Below are 23,618 nucleotides of genomic sequence, written 5' to 3'. Positions count from 1 at the left end.
TTCATCTGAAATTCATTAATGAAACTAATTTGTAACTACGTTTAGATTCTGGAACCTTTTCTTTGATTACTTTTGTTCGAATAAAGAGATGAAACAATATAAGTACGAGTCTAATGTAGATCCTTTTGTCGTCATACTGCGTTGCCCACTTTGACATGTTTAATAAAGAAGAAACTTCAAACAAGCATTCTGAGTTGGAACCTGAAAAGAAAGAAAATGGATAACGTAAAACGTATGATGCGATATGGAAAAGAAAATGGTGGGGATTGAAATGAACATGTTGTAATTTTTTTTTTCTCAACACTTCTTAGACCAAGCAGAAAGTAGCTATCATCCAACTCTTGTTCATATAGTAGAAGTTACCATTACTAGAATACAGAGTTGCAAGTATTTCCTAATTCGGGTCAAGGAAAAAAAAATGTATGTGCACTTTTCCCATTTCCTAATTGGGAAAAATATGTTTTGCAGCTACATTTATTTTCTCACATTGAATAAAGCACTAATTAACCACAAAGCAAGAATGAAATTTTTCAAGACCGAATGAATCGAGACTCTTTAGAATATTGCCTTTCGAAGGAAAGTTTATAATATTTAGTTAAGTTTATTTTTTTTTATCTTCTTCGGTTCTATCCTTTATTTTTTCTATTTTCTATATAAAGTAGATCCTTCTCTCCATCATTTCAAAGATCTTCATTTTTTTTTTGAAAAGAATCAAGTTACTAGTAGTTCAAAGTCTTTAGAAAAGAAAATCCGATCCCCAAAATTGTTCACTCCTTCAGTATACCATGAAACAGCGCTTTTTGTTCCTATTCCTTCTTTCCCAGGTGTATTCAGCTCCAGCTATAGTTACAGTTTGGCAGACAGTAACATCAACTATACCAGATGGAACAACTCCCGCTGTAAATACCCAACCAGTTGCAAACACACAACCAGCTGCTGTAACCACAACTGTTCAACCAGTGGCTGTATCTCCAGTTGTGGAAACTCAAGCGATTCCAACTACTACTGCAACTGCTGGGTTCTGGGGTAATCTTTTGAACAGTCTTTTGGATTCTTCTTCGTCATCCTCATCTTCCCAAGAAGCAGCAGCAGCTGCTGCTGCTGCTGATAAGCAAGTACCACTGCTCAATCCACATCATCAACCGGTTCTTCATTGGCCTCTTTATTGAAAGGTTTGTTTGGAGGTGGTTCGTCAGAATCAGGATCTACATCATCATCTTCTTCATCAATAGAAAATGCTGCTGCAACTCTGGAAGTTCCAGCTGCTAAAGCTTATACTATCAATACTGAAGCTATTGCTGCAGCTGCTTCTGTTCAAGCTTCTTCAGTAGTTAAAGTTCAACCAACAACCAGTTCTTCACAAGCTCCACCATCTTCTTCATCCAGTGCAGCAGCATCAACATCTACGGGTACTTCTTCATCCAATGGTGATATCTATGCTGCGATTTCTCAATGTGATGGAGTTGATGAGTCATTTGCGAGTGAAATCTTGGATGCTCATAACAAATACAGAGCCATCCATCAAGTGGGTAAATTATCTTGGGATGTAGATACCTACAACTATGCCAAGAATAACGCCGATAATTATGATTGTTCAGGAATTTTAACCCATACTCATGGTCCATATGGTGAAAATTTAGCTGCCGGGTATAAAAACGGTCCAGCCACTGTTGCTGCTTGGGTTGATGAACCAATTCTGTATTCAGATAGTAGTTTTATTTATAATCATTTTACTCAAGTTATTTGGAAAGATCTGACCAAAGTTGGTTGTGCCTATAAAGATTGTTCTTCTACAGGTTGGGGTTTATATGTTGTTTGTGAATATGATCCTTATGGTAATGTCATAGGTGAAGGTAAAGCCAACGTTTTCCCTGCAACTTAGTATAAAAGTGTTTGATATCTATATTTAATATACGAAGAATGAGTAGAAACACTATTGTAAACATGTTATTTTTCTTGTCGAACTATTCTCTGTTTTACGTTAGTGTGATTGTACTTGTCTATTCTTTACTTGAAATCACGTATCCTGGTTAGGTAAAAAACGCAATCATCACACGACTATAGGTTTGATTTCAAAATTTTGCAGCTGGATCGAAACCCTCGCCAGATTTTCATACAGTTAACTAATTTGAGACATAAGCATAGCAGATTAATTAAATAATATTAAAATATACGTTCTATTCAAGGTATAATTGTAAGTGCTTAATGCATTGTACACAGTCCTAATGGTTAGAGTCAGTTGGAGTTTCCTTTAAGGTATAGGCCTACCTGCAAGGAACCCTCTTGATCATCTCTTCTTGTTTGTATAGTCCCTATAATAAGCCTGAAGAATATATAATTCTATACAAAATCCTGTAACACAATCATCCTTAAATGTATACGTAAGTGAGCTGAATTGGTTCTATGGTGGTGTGATTCTTCTGGTATGACTTATGGGTTACTATTTCCACTAAATTAAATCGATGGTGTTCATTTGTGACACGTTTCCCATATTGGATGGATACGTGCAACACACACCAATAGCGCACTTACTTCGATTGCTCAGTATTCCTCTCAATATTGGGGAAGTGTGCGACAGTAAATAAACATGCTTCTTTTTCAATTTGGCCTCACACTTCAATTACTTAATGTAGAACTATGTAAATCGAAAGAAATATAGTATCGATCCCTGTGATTAAGATGATGTCATTAAATATTTTTAATCATTATTATCGGTTGAGTTATCTCTTGATTTACTTAAAGTTGACGAGAAAAATAAATATGACCAGGTTTTTTGAAGGTCGAAAGAAGTCCATAACTTTGCAAGAAATGAAGTGCGATGATTGAATTTTTGATACAATGTTAATATCGGATATTTCTTTTATCTGAAAGTCCAACGGAGTCAATATCTGTAATAATGGGACAGTAGTGGGGTGGTAAAGTTGTAATTTTGTAGTCTTCCAGATTTATATTATGAAAACTTGATCTGTAGAGCCAATAAAGTTATAAAACGTTAATATCCTGGAGAGACAGCATATTACAAAGTAAAATAACATTTATTGGATAAAATTTGTAAGTATAAATTGTTGTTTGGTGTACTTATTGCCAAAAAGGATAGGATCAAATTTGAGATGTTGCAAAATTTGTGCGAAAATTTTTGCACCAAAATGAGAGTAAAAACCAGCATTTTTACAAAGTGCTAGATAAAAATGCAACGCTTTCTTTAAATGTAGTAAAACTATTACCAATATAAGTTTTACCAATTCTGAAAGAAATAAAGCTTTCAGAAGTTATAAAGAACGTTTAGCGGCGTAGCACGGGTGTTTTGAAGTTCGTGCACTTCTGTCAAAATAAAAATCCCAAACTAAATTAATTGCTTCAATTCAACACCTAAAAATACAGATTAATGAAGATGTCTTAACTTTACTAAAAACTAGAAATTCAGACCATTACAGTGATATAATCACATTAAATATTTTATTTATTGATTGGTATATTCTGTTTAATTTAGAGCAATTTATAAAAATGAACAAAGTATTTTGGCGAGAAATTTGATTTTTTTCTGACACCCACTGTATATATTTATATAAACGTGGGCAAAAGAATTGTTTCATTTTTTATGCGTTATTAGTAAATTAATTAATTACATGAGTTCCAGGGCTCCTGTGCAATTAACATTACAGTTTTAAGGTGTCCTCTGATAAGATCTGTAATAAATTGAATTAACAAAAACCTTAACCCTGTGTACAGAACGTGTATTAAACAAAGATATAAAGTAAATTGGAATGTATTACAGGGCATCATAACCATTACAAAATGTAGTTATATATATATGAAAGAGTAACAGTTAATCCCCCTTTTTTTTAAAAAAAAAGAAGGTAAAGGGATAAATTTAAACTAGTGAATCCTAATCATACTATGTCTAAACGTACAAATGAAACATTGAATGAAAGTTTTGGTTCATTTTGGGACCAAAAAGTAGTAAAGAATGTTGAAATTATATCTGTTGTTACTTTTGGTTCTCATAAAACTATCATGGTGAAAGAAGATAACAATCAAAATGAACAAATTAAAGTTAGTGGGTTGTACCTTACACCCTGAATGCAAGAAAAAAGACAATCTAACTTTATTGGAATTATTCCACCCAACAAATGAATATAATGAAAATAGCAATTTATTATTAATAAACCCTCATGTTCCATTATCAGTCACTAATATGAAAACTCCATTTTTGTCATCGTTATGCAAAGATTAAATTGCAATATACTATTGGTGAAATTGGTTTAACAACATCTTTAATAATTGGAAATGCTACTCACAAATGTCTTGATTCAATAATCATAAAATCAAATCAACAAGATGGTGTAAAGATTGAAATAGATGAAATTATTGAGGATAATGTTTCTGATGATTATATTGACACAGTTAAGTATCATGTTAAATTTTTATATGATAGAATAAAACAATACTCAAAAGTTTTAAGTGAAGTAGAATCAATGCTAAATATCTACAATATTCGGGGAGTTGCTGATTTACTTGTAGAAAACCAAGACGGAAAAATTATCATTGTTGAAATAAAAACTGGAAATTTAAGAGATAGTTTTTACATTTATCCGGTTTTATATTGGATGATGTTCAAAGAGAGATTTTCTCTTGAAGATTATGTGGAGGTTTGGTGCTCAAAATCGAACTGCAGAATAAAAATTGACATCGACTATCAAAAGGTGTCTTATTTGATACATATTAGGAATGTGACTTCATATACCAAGAAGAATAAGGTTATCCCCAAAATCATATACGACAGAAAAAAATGTTCCGTATGCTTTGAAAATGACATATGTCACAAACTTGATAGGGTTGCTACCAATTCAGTTTTTTTCCAAACCATGACTAATGAATTTGAAGTGGAATGCGAAGAAGAACATACTACAATTCAGAATGCAGATGTCGTAACTTTAACCAACAATCAGTCCAAAATTATTATAGGAGACAAAGTTAAGGTTAGCAATAAAGTTATTATATTGAATAAAAGTGGAAGAGAACTTGGAGTTTTCACACAGCCTGTTGTTGGAAAAAACTTCATCATAATTAATGATATAATTAAATTGTCGAAAGTTAATGTGAAGAGTATAGTTCAAATTCATTTTTTAAAGTTCATTTGGAAAGAAATTTTTACAGCCAGCAAAAAGATTCTTGACAATAATCTCAACGAACTTCCAATAAATCTCAACAGAATTATGCTAACTGTTTCAATTGATACACTGATATCCTACAATGAAGTTAAAGACTCGATGAAGACGCGCTTTGCAAACGAAGAAGATGTTCTAGTCTGCGGGGTAACAAACGATTCTATTAATCAATGGGTTAATAAATTTGATGAAGATCTATCAAATCATACTATTCAAGGGAGAACTATTTTTTCGTTATTAACAACCAAATGTGATTACGATATGATTATTGTTTTAGATGCTTCGATAATTCCGTTTTTAGTTGGCCTGGCTGTTTTCGTCCGATGCAAGAATTTAATACTTGTCGGTAATTATCACCAACAGATCCCAAAGTTCTTGGATGTTTTCAAAACCAAATGTGTGTTATTTGACAAGGTTAATGAATTTGTGGAATCTTCCACACCAATAGCGCAAACTATTATGCTGTCAAAAATAGTGGAATTTTTCAACTTAACGTCTAATATAATAAAATTTTCTCCAAGTTCTGATACTGATTGGTCATGTATTGATATACCACTAACAAACATTGATGCATATACCAAAAAGGGGTTTGATAATTATTGGTTGGCTGATATGCTCCAGAAACAAATTATATTTCTAGAAACAACTAATATTAGAATGGGGGAGGAGCTTCCAGACCAGGTAAAAATATCCCTTATCAGAACAATTATTGATAGTTTGATTTCAGTCAATATGAGTAAAGAAAAAATAGGTATATCCAGTGTTGGGGGTTACATGTACCCATCGTTGAATTCCAAGGTTGACATTTTCCCATACAGACCTCAAATCAAAGATATCATGATTATATGCTTCTTTGAATTCAATCAGTATAATTACAAGAGTAAAGAAGATAAATATAATATGGTGATGAATGCTATTAGTTCCACGAAGGATCGCCTAATAATGTTAGGCAGCCTCCAAAGTATCAAATCCAATAATCATTTCAACAAATTAGTAGACGTCATTGAAAGAAGTGGGATTTATTATGAGTTGCCAGTTGGTGCAAATTTGATGTATGATTTTAGTTAGTTCTATATAGTTTGATTTTTTAATATATGTTTATTTTTGTTAGTTTATCGATGTTTTTATTGTAGTTTTTATTCATGTGATATTAGCAGGCGTGCTGTATAGCACGCTGACACGGCACGTGATTAACCAGTGCGTGCAACAGGTGGTATCTCACAATGAACTCATGTCTTACAGTAGTCAAGCAGTTCAAGTGTGTCACTCTTGCTGATTGGATGGGGTAACTAGAATCTCTGTTTTCCATATTACTACTTCTCTTCTATACTAATCTTAAGTCGTAGATACGTCAATTCAATTAATTATAGTGGAATAATTACAAATATATTTGAAGAAGTGTGGAAATGAGCATTTGTCGCACATGGGTCTAAGGAAGTACCAAATGACTCCTAATACCCATCAGTACGACACCGACAGAGTCTCCACAAATCACATGATTATCACAGATATACAACGACTGCAGCACATACTAAATAGTAATAAAGTACAAACGAAACAGGAACCATAGCTCAACATTCCTTTAGTTTCACGGTTGCTACACATTATTTGATAGAAGTGAAAGATAAATTATATAGTTTTCTATTTACTTCTATAGGCTTAAATAAGGTAAACAAAACTCATATCATACAGCTGTGTAGTAGCAAACAGAGAAAGAGAAGATTCTATCAATATAACATTCGTTACATATTGGATGAATATATAACTAATGAAGGAAGCACAAGTATTATATTCATTGCAATTTCAATCTATTGAACTGGTGTACGTTGGAAACAAACACATGGCCAGCTGCGTGAAATGAAATTGTCCGGCTTCCACGTGTTTCACAATTTGCAGTTACCATTGCTGTACACTGTCTAATTAGGGTACCTTTTGAGACTAAAATTACAGAACGACTAGTAGTTAGATATATGTATTTTTTATAACCCCTAAATTGTAAAATATAGAGATACAACTAGTGGTTATTGGAAGCGTAATATTCACTGTATAAGAATAGAAACTATAATGGGACTTCAGAGTAAGGACATTGGAAATATTATACATAGATATTGAATTACAAGTAAAGTTAGATAATGATACACTATATTAAATTTTTTTACCGACAACAATTGTCTGGATTTGATACTGATGATATTACAATTGTTTTAGTACATTTTCTTTGAGGGATTTATTTAATTAAATAAAAGGGGCATGAAACCAAGTGAACAAACCGTATATCTCATATATTAATTAGAAGGATATAATTAGGGGCACTTACAAAAACAGTAAAACTGTAAAACTTATTTTAGCCCGTGATACATGTAAATTATCTAATTAAACTAATTTGTCAGAAATTAGACCCATGGGCCAAATATTCAGTGTGACTACCATCAGTAGCACATACAAATTCAATATCCATATGAAATTAATATGTCTATATATATAAGTAAACTGATTTTTCCATTTGATAATAATAATACCGATATCATTATACTATTTCATTCTCTTGTGATTTGTTTTGTTAATTTGTTTTTTGAAACTCATCAATTCTACTATTTTATCGTCAATTAATCTGCAGAGTATGGGAATTATCATCGAAGGGGATGCTTACCATTCTGTAGGTCAAGAGTTAAAAATTATTTCCAAAAATATACACAAAACAATCAAGAAACCCATATTGACGGAGCTCACCCATGGACAAGACATTTGCTTCTTAACTGAGACCACAAAAGAAAGCAACTTATCTGCGTTGACTGAGTTTAATTCGTACGCTACCAATGAAGATTCATTAGCGACAATTTTTTTAAGAAGAAAATCAAGCAATTTTAAAGTGGTTGATTTCAACGTCTTGAATCATTTCAAGAATGATTACTCAGATAGAGTGTCAACAGTTGTGTTAGGTATCAACTCTACAAAAATACTTTTAGTTTGTGTTTATGGTCCAGTATCAAATTCTAGAAAGTCGACATTTTACAAAACTGTACTTCAAGCTATTACTGATTATGTGGATGTTAACCCCGATATACATGTTCTTTTAGCTGGTGATCTAAATTTAGTAGTGGATCCTTGTTTGGATAGTGCTGTTTTGAATAAACAGCGTAGTCATGAGATGACAGCTACAAAACCCATAATGCGATATCGACACAAATTGAAAATAATCGACTGTTTCAGAAATCTTGACCAACGGATTATCTCATTTACATGCCATACAGTATTCAATTGTCGAAGAATTGACCAAATTCTAATTCCTATATTCTTACATAAAAGAGTTAAAGAATTTAAAGTTTTTTATGATGGATTGGGTAATCATGAAAGATTGCAAATTAGAGTGGATATAAGTCCCCTATTAAAACAAGAAGAAACCTTTGAGGAAACAATACAAAATAATTATCAAAATAGAGTTATTAGGTTTGGAGTAGAAGGCAAATTAAAAGGTGATTCTTGTTATTGCTCCAGGAACAATTTGGATAAAAGTGCTTTTCAATTAAAGGAACTAATATTCCATCACCTAACTGATCGTCCAAAGTCATTCAAAAAGAATTTAGAGTTTAAAATCAAAGAAGACAAACTTACCGAAGGTTACTTGGATGTTCTTGAAGAAGCGATTACTGAAACTACTATTGGTAACTCGGAGGATAGTGATCTTGTGGTTACTAAAAGAAAACGTCCAATGGGTCACTCGAATGACGATACAAGACAACTGAAAAAACAAAGAGTTGATGAGTACAAGGGTAGCGTATATTACCGCACGGGACAAGTATTCAAGAAATTGTCAGTAATACCAAATCCTTACATTTGTACATACAAGAATTGTTCCAGAGAATTTTCTTCTTCTAAATCTTTTAGGTATCATGTTGATGGTCATACTGCAGACAGAAACTACGAGTGCAAATATAAAAGCTGTAATGCTAAATTCAAAAGACTGTCTGATCGTAATATTCACATGAAAAACGTACATCGAACAGAAGATTTGTTTGAATGCTGCTATCCATTTTGTGCTAAGAAATTTAAAGTTAAAAACCAAAGACGTTTCCATCATCTATTAGTTCACCAAAATTATCGTCCTCTTATATGTTTGGAATGTAAATTCAAATGTGCATTCCCTTGTCAATTACTAAATCACCATAATGAAATACACAAGAACATAAGAAAGAAAAAATGTAATCAATGTGGTGCCCGCTTCAAGAGGGATGAACATTTACTGAATCATTTAAAAAGAGTCCATTACAAAATACAGTCATATGCTTGTGATGAGTGCCCAAAGTCATTCACAACAGCACAGAGTCTACAACGACACAAGGATGTTCATAAACAAGTGTTTAAACACAAATGCCCTCAGTGTCAATACAAGTCTCACCAGCATCAAAACTTGTTGAACCATATAAAAGCTGTTCATATTGGAACGTACGATATCCCATGTAAAGAAATTACGTGTAATAGGATGTTTAAAACCAAGTCTGATGCTAAAAAACACCACGATCAGGTTCACTTGGATATTCGTCCACACCCTTGCAATCGATGTGGAAAGAGATTCAAAAGAACGGCACATTTAAAGGAACATTTGACAAGATGTGGTTAATACGTTTTGTATAGATTGATTTAAGATAAATTTTTGTGAGATATAGTAGTTGTCTGTAGTGTGGCATGTGTATGCAATTCCATGATACATAAAAGTAATTATATATTTCTTTAATTGAATTAATCAGAATATTATCTCTACAGATTGTTGTAAAAGTTATACTTAACCAATTGTCATAGTGATGAGTAGGAAACCACCACTGGCTTCCTTCGGAGATGCGTTGCTTATTTCACACTTGACCATTGTCTATTGTTCCAATCGAGCCATCCGGTTAGCAGAACTGAAAAAAAAAAATTGAAGCAGCACCATAACCGCCGTGGGTCGTGCGCGTGCACACTGCCCTCCTGTTATCTGACAGTCTACACAATACAATAGGCTTCCAATTTCCCTCCCTAGGAACGCAAGTAATTATGAAATTCCACTTAAGAAAAAGTCACAAAGGGGGGTGTCAGCAGTACAACGTGGGGGGGGGGGGGCTCATCCACTAGGACCATGCTAACTCACTCCAGGAGTGGTGGCAGTCAAGCATTTCTTTTTTGTTTTTTACATCTTCTCTTCAGGGGGGAAAATTGGCTTGTTATCTACTTGTCATGCGACCGTTAGCTTGACTGTCTCGGGTACATGTTTTGTCAAAGTTGAGGAAATGTCTTGTCCCTTGGGTGGTTGAAGGTAATCAAACTTGTATTGGCATATCCTACATAAATTATCGGGAGAATTCGACCACAAAAAGAACATATAGGAGGTGATTAATTAATTAGTCGCACACGTTTTCCTATCAATAATCCCGTCTCATTAATTAATGTATAATTGACGCAAAATGTCAAAGGAGCAACAACATTAACAAAAACAAATAAAAAACTCTTCCACTACCCCCGGGTAGAATTTGATGTTCTAAGCGCTTATAATGTCTGACTAGTCCATTTACTCTTAGGATGTAACATCATTCAAAAGTAAATGCGGTTTGTATACCTCTCATAATAACAGAACGAGCCATTTTCTATTTCAAATAGGAAGAATCTGCAGATTATTGCAAAAGGGTTAATTCACTATGGACATTTTTAATGGACCATCGTGTTCCGACTTGTTTAAGTCAATGTGAACAATTGTACATTTGTATTAATTTTGATCAAGAATGGTTACGAAATCTTTCCGAAAATTATTTTGTACTTTTTCCGTTGCCCAATTTTCAAAATCCTCCCACGTTGGTAGCTATTATTAGTCTGTTCTCAACTTACCTGCTTTAACGATTCCCATTTCAAATGGAAAATTTATAAATTGTCGAGGAAGGAAAGTGAATTAGTTGCATCCAGAAGTAACATATACACACATCGCAGTCAGTGTAGTTCCATTTCCGGAAGTCAAATTTCCCCACTAATGACACTGAGCAACCGACGAAAAAAAAAGTAAGGTTGAACCGTGGGACGGAAAAAAATGGAGTATGATAGATTCACAGGCAAAAAAAAAAAGAGAGAAATAGAATAGTTAAATTAGCGACTTATCAAGTATAGACCCATCTCAATCAGTAATAATAAACAATGGCTATATTCTCATCATTAAGTGGGTTTTTCAATAGAAACAAGAGAAGGATCTTGATCACTAGTGCTGTTTCCGTATCTGTATACTTGTTAATCAATGAGTTTGTTATCAAAAAGTTTAGAAATTATCAACAATCTTTAAGACAAGAGTTATTATTTAAACAACAGATTAAGCAACGGTTTATCCAAACCCAACAGGATTGTTATTATACCATTTTAGCATTATTACCCGTATTAGCTACACCAATAATTGATGCTTTGCCGGTTGAATTAATTACACAAGCGTTACGATTGAAAAAGAGCGGCGGGTCCAAGAGCAGCACTACTAATGAAAATAACGAATTGACGACAGATAACTTGAATCTTTTGGATAATAATAATGATCCAGAACTGAAATTATCCATTTATATGAACAAGAGTAAGATTGAGTTGTGGAACTTGTTGAAAATCAAGTCCATCACGAGAATATTGACTTTAATGTACACAATGTCAGGTTTATTGTTAATAACAAGGTTGCAATTGAACATTTTGGCCAGAAGATCATACTTGGAAAGTGCCATACAAATGGCCGGGGTCAAATCTATTAACCACGAAATTGATCCACACGAAAATTACATCATCGAACAAAGTTACCTTTCATTGAGTTGGTGGCTATTGAACAAAGGTTGGATGAACTTAAATTCGATCATTGAAGCATTGGTTATTGCCAAATTTGAAAAGATTACTCCAAAATCTGAGTTGTCTGTTGAAAGTTTTGAACAAAGTTTACTTGACATTATAAATGAAATCAACACAAACAACAAGGAATATATTTTAGCCAATTTGTTCCCAATTAACTATTCAGATTTGTTAGAAACCTTGTTGAACACAAACCCTGATTTGGTTAACCAATTGGACTCTGCTGATTCTAATTTGATTAAATTGATTAATGAAACTAACTCCATAATGTTGAATAATGATTTATACTTTTTTGATTTGTTAAATTCATTGATTTTGACTAATTTAAATACTTTGACAACTAATTTATCATTCAGTTTAAGTGGAGGAAACTTGGGAAATAGTTTGATGTCGACAACTGGGAACTTACAAGAGTCAAGAGTCACAGAACTTCCAAATAAAGCATTCAAGTTGGCAAGTTTCTTAGCTCAACTTTCTGTGCAAACCAACATTATGATTGATAATGATAATATTAAGAATGAGGCAACACTGCCAAGATATGACACTGATCTTGAAGAGATCCTCAATAGTTTAAATGCTGGTGAAGACTTGTCGAGTAATCAACCCCAACAGGAATCAGGAGGTAATATATACATTAACAACATGAATGAATTAGAGGAGTTAGATGATTTTAGTGCAGGTATATACTCGAATTTTGAATAGGCAACCCATAAGATAGTGTCAAAAAGGAATAACAACATATAATGCTCGTCATGTATCATGACCGTGTAGTACTCCATATCTCCCTGGATCGCATATTCTCGCTTTGTACATCTTTGCAACCAACTTCAATTTTTTTTATTTTGAAATGTGTGTTTTTTTTTTGACAACACTATTACTTTTCCAACTAATACCATTAACAAATGCATACCACTAATACCGTGGGCACTTCATTAGAAGAGAATTCAAATGAAATTGAATCACCAAATGATTGTGATGTCACAATTACCCCAGATCAATTGGAAAACCAAAGACAAAATGAAGACGATGACAAACTAGAAGGTATTGATTCAACAACTAAACCTAAACAAGCAACAGGTGCTCCGTTGAAAATCAAAAAGAGAAAAAGTTGGTATTACCCATTTATAAATCGAACATCAAAGTCTAATGAAGTACAATCCGCACCTCCTATAAAAGAACCATCTAGTCAATTACAAAGATCAAGAAGCTTTTTCTTTAGAGTGAAGTCAGAACCTGCTGTTCCTCCTCCAGTCACAACAGCACCATATTCGACACATATTAGAAGTTCTGAATCAGATCAAGCAGAGGTATTATCATCCACATCAATGGATAAAAGTAGAAAGTTGAATTCCGTTGTCTATGCAAATCATCTTGAAGAATATGATTTCCCTATACCCATCGTTTATGGAAACTATTCAGGAAACCCAATATGTAATTCAGCAATCAAGAACCCTCATTCATTTTTTAATCAACTTATCACCCATCAGTTTGTTCTGAACACTGTTGAAACGTCTTACAACACTTGGATAGTTTGGGAGTGTCAAGATAAAAGAGAAAAGAGAATAGTAAGACCTATTGATAATATAGAGCAATATCATGAACTCATGAATGAATTTGTTTATGACCACATAGTGATTATGCGTAAACTGTTGGTCCCCAACTTTAATTATTTCCGAAACGGATATCTACTTAGAATTAGAGTGAGCCACGGGAAGAATGACAGAAAGAATGCAATTCAATTATATTTTCAACTTTGTGAGGATTCGATATTTAGAAAATTTCCTAGACCAGAGATCAAAATAAATGTTTGTGGGATTGAATATCATGAGAAATTACCAAAATTAACAGAAATAGCTTGCTGGATTCACCCAATTTGGAAAATGTCTTTTAGCATTACTGATCAAGTTAGTTTGTTGTTAAAACTGATGAGATATACCGGTCTGATACAACAAATAACCTTAGTTGATATTAACAACCATTCCAAAGTATATATAAAGAGTAGATTTTTTGCTTGAATCATCCATGATAATAATAATTATTGCAGTCATCCTTGGATATATTATTATAATTCATATATAGGTCGATTTAGTAGAAGGTAGGTACTACTCTCATATGATTATATTATTAATATTCAGACTTGGCAACAAATAATTACACTTTTGACTGTAGGGCCAAACAAAAGAATGTAACAAATATGCACGAACATACAAAAAAAATTAAGGAGAGAGGGCGTTGCAAGTGAGCATGGGTTTTAAAAAAAAAGAACAGAAAATAGAAAACCACTTCAACATTTTGGTAATTTCTCTTTTTCTTTTTTTTTACAAAGTTGTTGAAATTCACGACAGTTAATCAAATCAATCAACTCATTAATATATATAAAAAATGTCATCAGCTAAAGTTATAATTGTTTCTTCAGATAATGAAAAGTTCCCAGTTGAACCAAAGATTGCTGAAAAATCAATCTTGATTAAGAATATGATTAATGATTTACATCCAGATGGTTTAGAAGAAGATTTTGAAATCCCAACTCCAAATGTTAGAGCCAATGTTTTGAGCAAAGTTTTAGAATGGTGTGAACATCATAAAAATACCATTTTCCAAGATGATGAAGATGAAGATGCCAAAAAATCCATTCCAGTTGAAGAATGGGATAGAAATTTCTTGAAAGTTGATCAAGAAATGTTGTATGAAATTATCTTAGCTGCTAATTATTTGAATATTAAACCATTATTAGAAAGTGGTTGTAAAATGGTTGCTGAAATGATTAAAAGTAAATCCCCAGAAGAATTAAGAAGAACTTTTAACATTGTTAATGATTTTAGTCCCGAAGAAGAAGCCGCCATTAGAAAAGAAAACGAATGGGCTGAAGATAGATGAGTAACGATCAGTTTATTACCCATGTTTCTATAGTTCTCTCTCTTTGTTTGTTTGCTTTTTATATATATATACAGAATGATGTATTAACAATTACAAATGTAGATTTAAAGACGTGTCAGTCATGTTTTTACTTAATGTCGAGGGTGGAGGGAGAGTAAGAGAAAGATGGTGAAACATGTCACGTGGACAGTGACCTTATACACACGACTTTGATTATTATTTCGTAAAACCAAAAGAAAAAAAAAAAAAAACCACTGCATTCGCAGTTTCTTCACTATTGAGGAATTTTTGGGTTTATTTGTCTTTGGCAGAATTTTAAGCGGGCAAGGTTCTTTTTCTCAGTTTTTTTTTCTTTTTTACAACCAATTTTATTATAGACAACAGGTTTTTTCTTTTAATTGAAGTCACGAAAAAGGGCAAGCACATTACATTTGCAAACAATCAATATCAAGGAATAACAGGTATTGAAACCACAACTATCTTATAGATAAATCATCATTCTTATAACTGTTACTAAAAGCATTAAGATATATATATATTATCAAGTCATTTTGCATTTTTGGAATTGATTTTTATTTTGTGAACTGGTATCAGAAAATTTTAGCCCAAGAAACCCATTCCAAGGTCATTTACACAACAGGTAATAACTAGATATAATTATTGTCATGTCATCATCTAAGAGCCATCCTGATGAAGCTGAATCGGATGATCCACCAATGAATAAAGTTCAAGGAGAACTTCTTAAAGAAATTTCACAAATGTCAGTTGATGAATTAAATGAGCTTGAAGAACAATTATCAACTGAATTTAAAACCGTGGGTAAAGAATATCTTGATAACAGATTATCTAGAATCAATGTTATTTTGGAGAAATTAAACAATCTGATCAAATTAGCTACGGCAAATGATAAAAGTTGGCTAAAAATATATAATTTTGAAGTTGAAACGATTAATAATATCATGACAAATACAGAAGATTTAATCATGGTAAATAATGGAAAACTTAAAAATAAGCCTGATCTTTTAAAATCAATTGATGAATATCAAGAAGAATTAAAAGAGATTTTTAAGAATTTACAAAGTCCATTTGATTTTGATAATACTTTTAAATACGATAATGAGTATCTAATGAATCATAAAAATATCAACAATAACTTGTCAAAATTACCATTTCCTTATCTATTTAATGATTACTTTAAGAGACACAGAGATGGATTGAATGCTATAAGTAAAGAGAAAGATTATCAAACCAAATTGATTAAAGATAATCTGTATGGAAATAGAATAATTTTGTGGAAACAATATTACAACTCGGTAAATCAACGGAAACAAAAATTGATTAATGACACACAGAATGAGTTAAACCAACTATACAAAGACTATTATCGATTGAATGAATATAAAAATGCTGAAACTTCCAATAGAGCTTATTACAGATCTTTAACTAACCCATTTGCAGTTGATGCAAATACCGATGATAAGATCGATACTATTAATAACAAAGATCTTGATACTGTTCTTAATAGCAATCAAGATTCCAATTATATTGAGTTGGATACTAGATTTAAACCAAAGAGTAAGATTGAATTATCGGATATTAGACAGAGAATCAAGCAGAAAGATTGGGAGGTTAGTAATATCGCTCAGAGGATAAAAAGATCTTATGACTATGAAGAATCAAATGAAATTTGTACGAGTTTGAATGATTTTGAAGCCGATGAAGATTTGTTGCTTTTAAGACAGACCCTTAATAGTGATGGTACACTTTCATCCAAGAGACGTAAAATTGCTGAGGATACATCGGATGATTCAGAGTTGTATTCAGATGCAGAAGGAGAGGTAAATAATGAAGAAAATAGATCTGGTGATTCATCTGAAGATGAAGATTTAGAAGAAAGTCAAGATTTAACCCCAGAAGAAAAACTCAAACGAAAGGAATACAAACAAATATTGTTTAATAATGCACCTGAATCAAGTAAACTACAGAAATTACCACCATTAGAATCATTTCCTGCATTGTATAATTATGGTTATTATTATTAGATAGTATATATGTGTATACTTTAAATAATTAATTATTGCATTAATATTCTCTATAAAGAATTAACAACTTTTTATACTTATCTTTTTGAAGATATAAACTTATTCTTGTTCCAAAAGAATGCTGGCATTTTTCAAATTAGCTTCCTCGATAGTTTTATCTAAAGATTCAATAAATTTCAAAGATTTGTCAGAACTATTGGATAAATTGAATCTTTCATCAGGTGATTGTAAACCATAGTCTTGGTAGTTATCTTGTAATACAAATTTCAACCATTCATAAATGATTATAACTTTATCATCCAATTTTAATTTACGTACTAATCTTTTACCATTAGGAAATCTAATTTGAATTCTTGTCATTGGTTGTTCAGTAGGTTCTGGATGATTTATTGGTAAAATTGAATCAAATGGATCTTTTGAAATTTCTTCAGATGGAGAAGAAACAATTTCTGGTTCTTCATCATCACTTCCATCAATTACAATAGCATCATCAATAGTTGTACCTGATTTATTAATATTATTAGTTGTACCATTGTCTATAATGGATTGCTTCATGGCTAATTCAATTTGTTGTTCTTCACTTAATGTACTTGGATCAATTTTAGCTTCATGATGAACTAATGGATTATTTGATTGTGGATTTAATGAAAAGGTGTCCAAGAAATTATAGACTTGATTAATCCATTCATTAACTATTGGTACTTGACCATCTTTCCATTTATGTACTCTTTCACCAGTTAATGGATCTAATATAGCTAAATGAGGATATTCATCAGCATGATAAAAATTAACATATTGTTGTCCACTCATTGAATCAACTTGATATTGTAAGAAAATAAAATTATCTTTAATTATTTGTTTAATTCTTTCATTTGAAAAAAAATCTCTATTCATAACTTGACATTGAAATTCCAGTGAATCCTGAATATTTATTAGGATCCATTTTTTAGACTCTCTACCTACTCTTTTAGCATCATCAAGATTCATATTTTGAATAATATCAAATGGTGGTCGAAATAAATTAGCTAATCTTCTTTGAGTTGATGATAATTCTTGATTACGATTACGAATATGTTGTCTACGACGACTAATTGGACGAACATTAACACCATCTTCATCTTCATCAGAATCCAAAACTTGAATTTCATCATCGTCCTCATCATCATCTTCGTCATCATCATCATCATCATCATAAATGCTATCACCAAATCCTGCATTCATTCGGCTATCGAAATCCATACCTTGATTAAAAATACCTTGTCTTCTATTCCCGAGAAAATCCATTGGACGATTCATACTATGCATTGGCATTCCACCACCAAGATCAACCAAAGTTTCATGTCTATGAACATTTGCATCTGCTTCTCTTACATCATCATTATCACGATAAGCTTCTTCCTGTAATCTTTTAGCCATTTCTTCGTCATCATCATATCCAGATGCATTCCCACTGTTAGTATTACTTTGGTTGTTATTAGATGATGATGCACCTCCATGTTGACCAGATTCCATATATAACATGACGGCAGTTTCTAGATCGCCACCTGCCACATCTAAAAATTGCTTGGCAATTGATTCATCTTCAACACCTGTCACTGCTAAGAATGTAGGAATATGTTCATCCATTATAGAATATTTGTTGTAATGAATAAGATAGGTAATTCTAAAATATAATGGCAAAAAGCAAAAACTGTAACGATTTTGTTGATGTATAATACTTGTACTGCTTAGTGTTTAATGAGAGAGACTCAGAAAAAAAGAAAATTAGAAATAAAAATCACGAGTCGTGCGTGAACCATATCACGTGATGTCGTGTACAATTGACCACACTGTGGCAAATAAGACAAAAAGAAAAAGAAAAGAAAATTGTGTGGTGACATTTTCGGAAAAAAAAAAAGGAATAACCAATGCAGTAAATGTCTCATACTAATCTGTGTGTATGTAAGATCGTGTACATGTGACTGATTCTCCTATTTTTTTGCTTATTGTTTATCTGATTTCTTTTATCGCACTATTTGCCAGAGTACACTACATACATAAGCGAGCGTCTGTCTGTATGTGTGGGTGTGTCCTGCCCAAAAAAATGACTGATTTTTGGTTTTTTTTCTTTTATGAATTTCTGTTTTTCTGCTGTACAGTAATAAACTTTGCTGTTCCCAAATTAACATACCCAACCTGTTGTCTTTCCCCCAGCCCTAAAAAAAAATTATTACAACCTAAAGAATTACAACTTTTTTTTTTATTTATCTATTTATTTATCATCATCAAATCAACCAATCCTCTTTCCATCTTACACTCAATTACATACCATCTGTAACATCAACGGGTTAATATCTAACAACAGAAAAAAGTGATATTTTGTAAAATCATTAATTTGAATTACTCATTTACAGAAAGTTATATCCTTTTCCAACTATCCTTTTTTTTTTTTAGAGACACAACCAAAACAGATCATTCTTACCTTCCTTTCATTTTACATCCTCAAGGAGCATCAAGACAAGTTCAGCAATTGATCTTTAGTAAGAGATAAGTTTATTATTATCATAGTCATCTGTTGGAGAATAGATCAATTTACAATCTTGTTCCAATATCAATCAAGTGATTTTAGTAATTCCGTCTCATTCTAATTTTTGAATCATTTTTTTTGTCTTACTCCAACATTTTTTTTTTGCCGTTTTTTTTTTTTTGGCCCTGCTCATCAAACAGCACAATTTTTTTTATATTCAATAAGTTTTAGTTTATATCCAAAGGTATATTCACAACATCATATCCTAGTATCCATCTAGTATCATTTCGATTTTATTTTTTTCTTTTGAATTTAATCATTTACAATTTAGTTTTTTCCTACTTTTTTAATTTTATGATTTAAACAAGATAACATTTAACAAAAACATATAAAGCCACAACTTTTATTCATTTTTTTTTTATATTCCAATTTGACACATTTACATTTTATTGCATAGTTTTTATTATTAATTTTTTTTTTAACATTAACGACCTTTTATTATTTTAAATTTTTTAACGACCAAAACACCAAATACATTTTTATACGTTTCTACCACTACAAATGGAAGAATACACTCATTATGACAAGGGTCTTTTATTAAGAGACCGATACCTTAAAGTAGCAGATATTAGTCAAGGTTCTTATGGGTTGGTTTCAGTTGCTAAGGATGTCAAGAAGGATAATCGATTAGTTGCTGTTAAATTTATTTATCCAGTGGACTTTAAAAAGGAAACTGACAAGAGATCATCTACTTCAACCCCTGCTAAACTATCAGCAACAGAATCCGTTTTCACTGCTTTATTGAATGAAGCCCATAAAGAAATTAAAATGCATCAAATTTTAGGAGATCATCCCCATATTTCGAAATTATGGGATCATTTTGATACATTTTTGATTTTGGAATTTTATCCACGAGGCGATTTATACGAAGCTATCCATTCAAATTCTGGTCCTGTCACCACTCAAGATATTAAACTGGTTTTTGAACAATTATTGGATGGTTTGAAATATTGTCATAGTCGAGGAATATATCATCGAGACTTGAAGCCAGAGAATATTTTAATTGATCAGGATTGGTCTATTAAGATTTCAGATTGGGGGTTATCTACTACAAACAAAATTGTCACCAATCCTAATGAATTTGACATTGGATCCGAAAGATATATGGCTCCAGAACTATTTGATAACAATTTGGAAGAATATGATGCTTCAAAAGTTGACATTTGGTCCATTGGGATTATCTTATTAACCTTGGTGTTCCATAAGAATCCTTTCCAAGTTGCCAATTATTCTGATAAAAGATTTATTCAGTTTGTTAATAACCGTGAAGCATTATTTGATATTTTTTCCACCATGAGTGGTGATTTATTTTCAGTTTTAAGATTTTCATTAACTATTGATCCCGATAATAGAGATTTGAATAGTATTTCCGAAGAATTACAACTGTTGAGATACTTTACCATTGACGAAGAGTATTGGGACAATGAAGATTACGAGGAAGAAGAAGAGGAAGGTGAATATGAAGCAGAAGAAGGAGAGGAAGAAGAAGAAGATGAGGAAGAATTGGAAGGTTACGGATCATTCAAAGAATCATTGTCACCGTCACCAGACAGGATTGACACTCCTGCTGTTAAAATCGATGGACCATCACCAGCTATTTATGTCAATAATAAGATTGATGTGACTCCATCTGTTGGTAAAGCAGCACCACCGGTTGCAACCACGACTTCGGCTGCAGGTACAACTGAATCACATACAAAAAATACCCCACCAAAAGGGACATCTACTGATGCTACTACTGAAATCCCACATAATCATCGAGCAGATGCATTATTATCCACAAATACCGATTTGAAACCAATTCCAATTACTGGATTTAAATTCCACCGCAATACTAGAAAACCGTTGAATGTTGCATCATATAATCAAAATTCACAAAATACTAATCGGTTGTATAACGGGAATAACAAGTTCAATAGAGAGGATTATTTCACTCCGAGATCGGTATTTAACCATTATATGGATAAATACGGGGAACAAAGATTTACTAAACAGTTTGATAATTTGAATAAGAAACAATCACCACCACAGAGATTTAGAAAGAGAACTTGGAAGAAAAACTACAAGAAACCTCAAAAACAATCACAACAATCACAACAACCACAACAGTTTCACTATCATCATCAAGCAAATGACTCACATAATCATATGAATGGTAGAAGAAAATCCAGACTGTATTCTACATCTAAGTTGAGAAAAAATGTTGTCAATGGAAATGTTCATACTAGTTTGCCATCAACATATCATCCATTACCATACCCGGCAACAAATAATACTGCTACCAATGGTAATTCCTATGGTGGATCAGGATCAGGGGCAGGCTTGCTGAATTCACAAGGGAAGTATATCCCACCATATTTAAGATCACCAAACTATTCCAAATCACCAATTGTTGAACCAGTAACTGAAGAATTGGACAATTTGAGTTTAGATTACGATGAAGTTTTCCATTTAGAAGGAGATTTTGAAGATACGATGCCAACAACAGCCACCACCACTACAACAACAAATAACAACGCATTACATCATAGTGCACATGTTGTTGAAGGCGATCCATTGCATAAGAGATTCAATAAATCAGATAATCTTTCTCCTGCAGCTAACGGAAATTCAGGATTAGGAGGTACTGCTTTAAGAAGAAACTCCAATATAATTGCCAATAGTGCTGCCGCTACTAGAAGAGCAGTGTTTGGAGGTGAATTGAATGGTTATGCGCCACCAACACAACAATTGTCAAGTTCTGCTAATAGTAACAATGGTAAATATGTTCCACCATTTAGAAGAAGTTCACTTACATCTTCTAGTGGATCGACACCAGCAGCAGTCAATGCATTTAGAAGGTCATTTCATGAAAAGAGAGACTTTCATTATTCACCACACCATTACTCTCCACAACAACATCAACACCAACATCATAATCATCATAACTATCCGTCACAACAACAACAGCTTCAGCAATCACAGCAAGCAAATCAACATCATAGTTTAGATTTTACGACGGGACACATGAACAGTAGAGGCGGTAGTTTGCATGATGGGTCTAGACCTGTATCAAGTCCTTTATCTGAATTGAGTAAATCAGCAGTTGCAGGAACTACTGGTAAAGGACCATTTGAACAACATGCTCATTCAGGGGTTCCTATTGAATGGGTTACATCATTTAGAAAAGATTGGTGTGATTACGATTAGAATTTTTTTTTTAATTTTTGGTTTTTTTTTTTTTTTTTTTGGGATAAATGATTTTTAGTTAGTCTGATTTTTGATTTTAAATTAGAAGTTAAGGAGGAAGATGAATTATAGGTAAAATAAAAAAAAAATTAAAAAATTAAAAAATAACCCACTTTTATATAAATAGGTAAAACCAGTAAAATCATATTTTACAAATAAAAAAAAAATGGTATACAGGTATATAATTTAACAAAGAAAAAAAAAGATAACAAATGAATATATAATCTTTTAACGACTTCTAATGAATTTTATTGATTGTTGGTGATCCTTAAATATGACGTTTTAGACTTGCTGATGGATAATTCTAGATTCACAAGGAGAAGATCAACAAGAACCACGACCACAACGAAAACAAAAATGACAAGAGCAACAAGAACATCAACAAAAGGGTATATGCATGAAAAGAATCAAAATTTGAACAATTACACAAAAATATTAAAATTGTTGAGCTTGAATTGTATCGTGTAAGTTATATAGAGAAGAAATGAATGAATTGGATAAAGGATTGGTTGTGATATAAAGAAGACATTGAGATATAATTATATGTGTATCTGGTTAGCTAATTAATTGTTGCATTGCCAAATTGTATGAATGGGAATATAATTGTAATATATTCATTTATTGATGTGTCAATGTGTTGGTGTATTGATGTGGGTTTGTGTTTCATGTTTCAAATTCTGAAACACATAGTCAACAATTTTTTTGGGTATAAATTGAAGTGGATTTGTTTCATCCCAAAATTTTTAAAACAATTTTATGCCACCCCCCAAAGAGAAAAGAAAAACAAAAACAAAACGAAAAGTAGGGAAATTTTTTTTTGTATTTTTTTTTTTATTTTAACTTACTTCAACAACAACAACAAGAGGAACAACTGCCTATTGATATTTAAGATCATTCTCTTTGTAT

At 32.2% G+C, this 23,618-nt stretch overlaps 9 protein-coding genes across 9 annotated transcripts; 8 read left to right on the top strand and 1 right to left on the bottom strand. All coding sequences in view use genetic code 12, as the record gives it.

Annotated features, from left to right (window-relative positions):
• Positions 1 to 785: 785 nt before the first annotated feature.
• On the top strand, positions 786 to 1,169 carry CTRG_04168 (uncharacterized protein; the record flags this gene model as incomplete). The annotated part of the gene is made up of 1 exon (XM_002549825.1): positions 786 to 1,169. One exon carries the CDS (start codon positions 786 to 788, stop codon positions 1,167 to 1,169), a length of 384 nt encoding a protein of 127 aa, XP_002549871.1.
• A 3,306-nt stretch (positions 1,170 to 4,475) lies between these two features.
• CTRG_04167 (uncharacterized protein) lies at positions 4,476 to 6,236 on the top strand (the record flags this gene model as incomplete). The annotated part of the gene is made up of 1 exon (XM_002549824.1): positions 4,476 to 6,236. One exon carries the CDS (start codon positions 4,476 to 4,478, stop codon positions 6,234 to 6,236), a length of 1,761 nt encoding a protein of 586 aa, XP_002549870.1.
• A 1,552-nt stretch (positions 6,237 to 7,788) lies between these two features.
• On the top strand, positions 7,789 to 9,786 carry CTRG_04166 (uncharacterized protein; the record flags this gene model as incomplete). The annotated part of the gene is made up of 1 exon (XM_002549823.1): positions 7,789 to 9,786. The coding sequence occupies one exon, from the start codon at positions 7,789 to 7,791 to the stop codon at positions 9,784 to 9,786; it is 1,998 nt and encodes a 665-aa protein (XP_002549869.1).
• Positions 9,787 to 11,321: 1,535 nt separating this feature from the next.
• PEX3 (Pex3p) lies at positions 11,322 to 12,701 on the top strand (the record flags this gene model as incomplete). The annotated part of the gene is made up of 1 exon (XM_002549822.1): positions 11,322 to 12,701. One exon carries the CDS (start codon positions 11,322 to 11,324, stop codon positions 12,699 to 12,701), a length of 1,380 nt encoding a protein of 459 aa, XP_002549868.1.
• A 200-nt stretch (positions 12,702 to 12,901) lies between these two features.
• CTRG_04164 (uncharacterized protein) lies at positions 12,902 to 14,014 on the top strand (the record flags this gene model as incomplete). The annotated part of the gene is made up of 1 exon (XM_002549821.1): positions 12,902 to 14,014. One exon carries the CDS (start codon positions 12,902 to 12,904, stop codon positions 14,012 to 14,014), a length of 1,113 nt encoding a protein of 370 aa, XP_002549867.1.
• Positions 14,015 to 14,381: 367 nt separating this feature from the next.
• Positions 14,382 to 14,876, top strand: SKP1 (SCF ubiquitin ligase subunit; the record flags this gene model as incomplete). The annotated part of the gene is made up of 1 exon (XM_002549820.1): positions 14,382 to 14,876. The coding sequence occupies one exon, from the start codon at positions 14,382 to 14,384 to the stop codon at positions 14,874 to 14,876; it is 495 nt and encodes a 164-aa protein (XP_002549866.1).
• Positions 14,877 to 15,541: 665 nt separating this feature from the next.
• On the top strand, positions 15,542 to 16,918 carry CTRG_04162 (uncharacterized protein; the record flags this gene model as incomplete). Its single annotated transcript, XM_002549819.1, has 1 exon — positions 15,542 to 16,918. The coding sequence occupies one exon, from the start codon at positions 15,542 to 15,544 to the stop codon at positions 16,916 to 16,918; it is 1,377 nt and encodes a 458-aa protein (XP_002549865.1).
• A 99-nt stretch (positions 16,919 to 17,017) lies between these two features.
• On the bottom strand, positions 17,018 to 18,544 carry CTRG_04161 (uncharacterized protein; the record flags this gene model as incomplete). Its single annotated transcript, XM_002549818.1, has 1 exon — positions 17,018 to 18,544. One exon carries the CDS (start codon positions 18,542 to 18,544, stop codon positions 17,018 to 17,020), a length of 1,527 nt encoding a protein of 508 aa, XP_002549864.1.
• Positions 18,545 to 19,985: 1,441 nt separating this feature from the next.
• On the top strand, positions 19,986 to 22,673 carry KSP1 (putative serine/threonine protein kinase; the record flags this gene model as incomplete). Its single annotated transcript, XM_002549817.1, has 1 exon — positions 19,986 to 22,673. One exon carries the CDS (start codon positions 19,986 to 19,988, stop codon positions 22,671 to 22,673), a length of 2,688 nt encoding a protein of 895 aa, XP_002549863.1.
• Positions 22,674 to 23,618: the final 945 nt, after the last annotated feature.

This window comes from Candida tropicalis (genome assembly GCF_000006335.3).
Source record: "Candida tropicalis MYA-3404 genomic scaffold supercont3.5, whole genome shotgun sequence".
Classification (NCBI taxonomy): domain Eukaryota; kingdom Fungi; phylum Ascomycota; class Pichiomycetes; order Serinales; family Debaryomycetaceae; genus Candida; species Candida tropicalis.
Note: the sequence above shows the minus strand (reverse complement) of the source record. Positions and strands in the feature narration are given on the sequence as shown.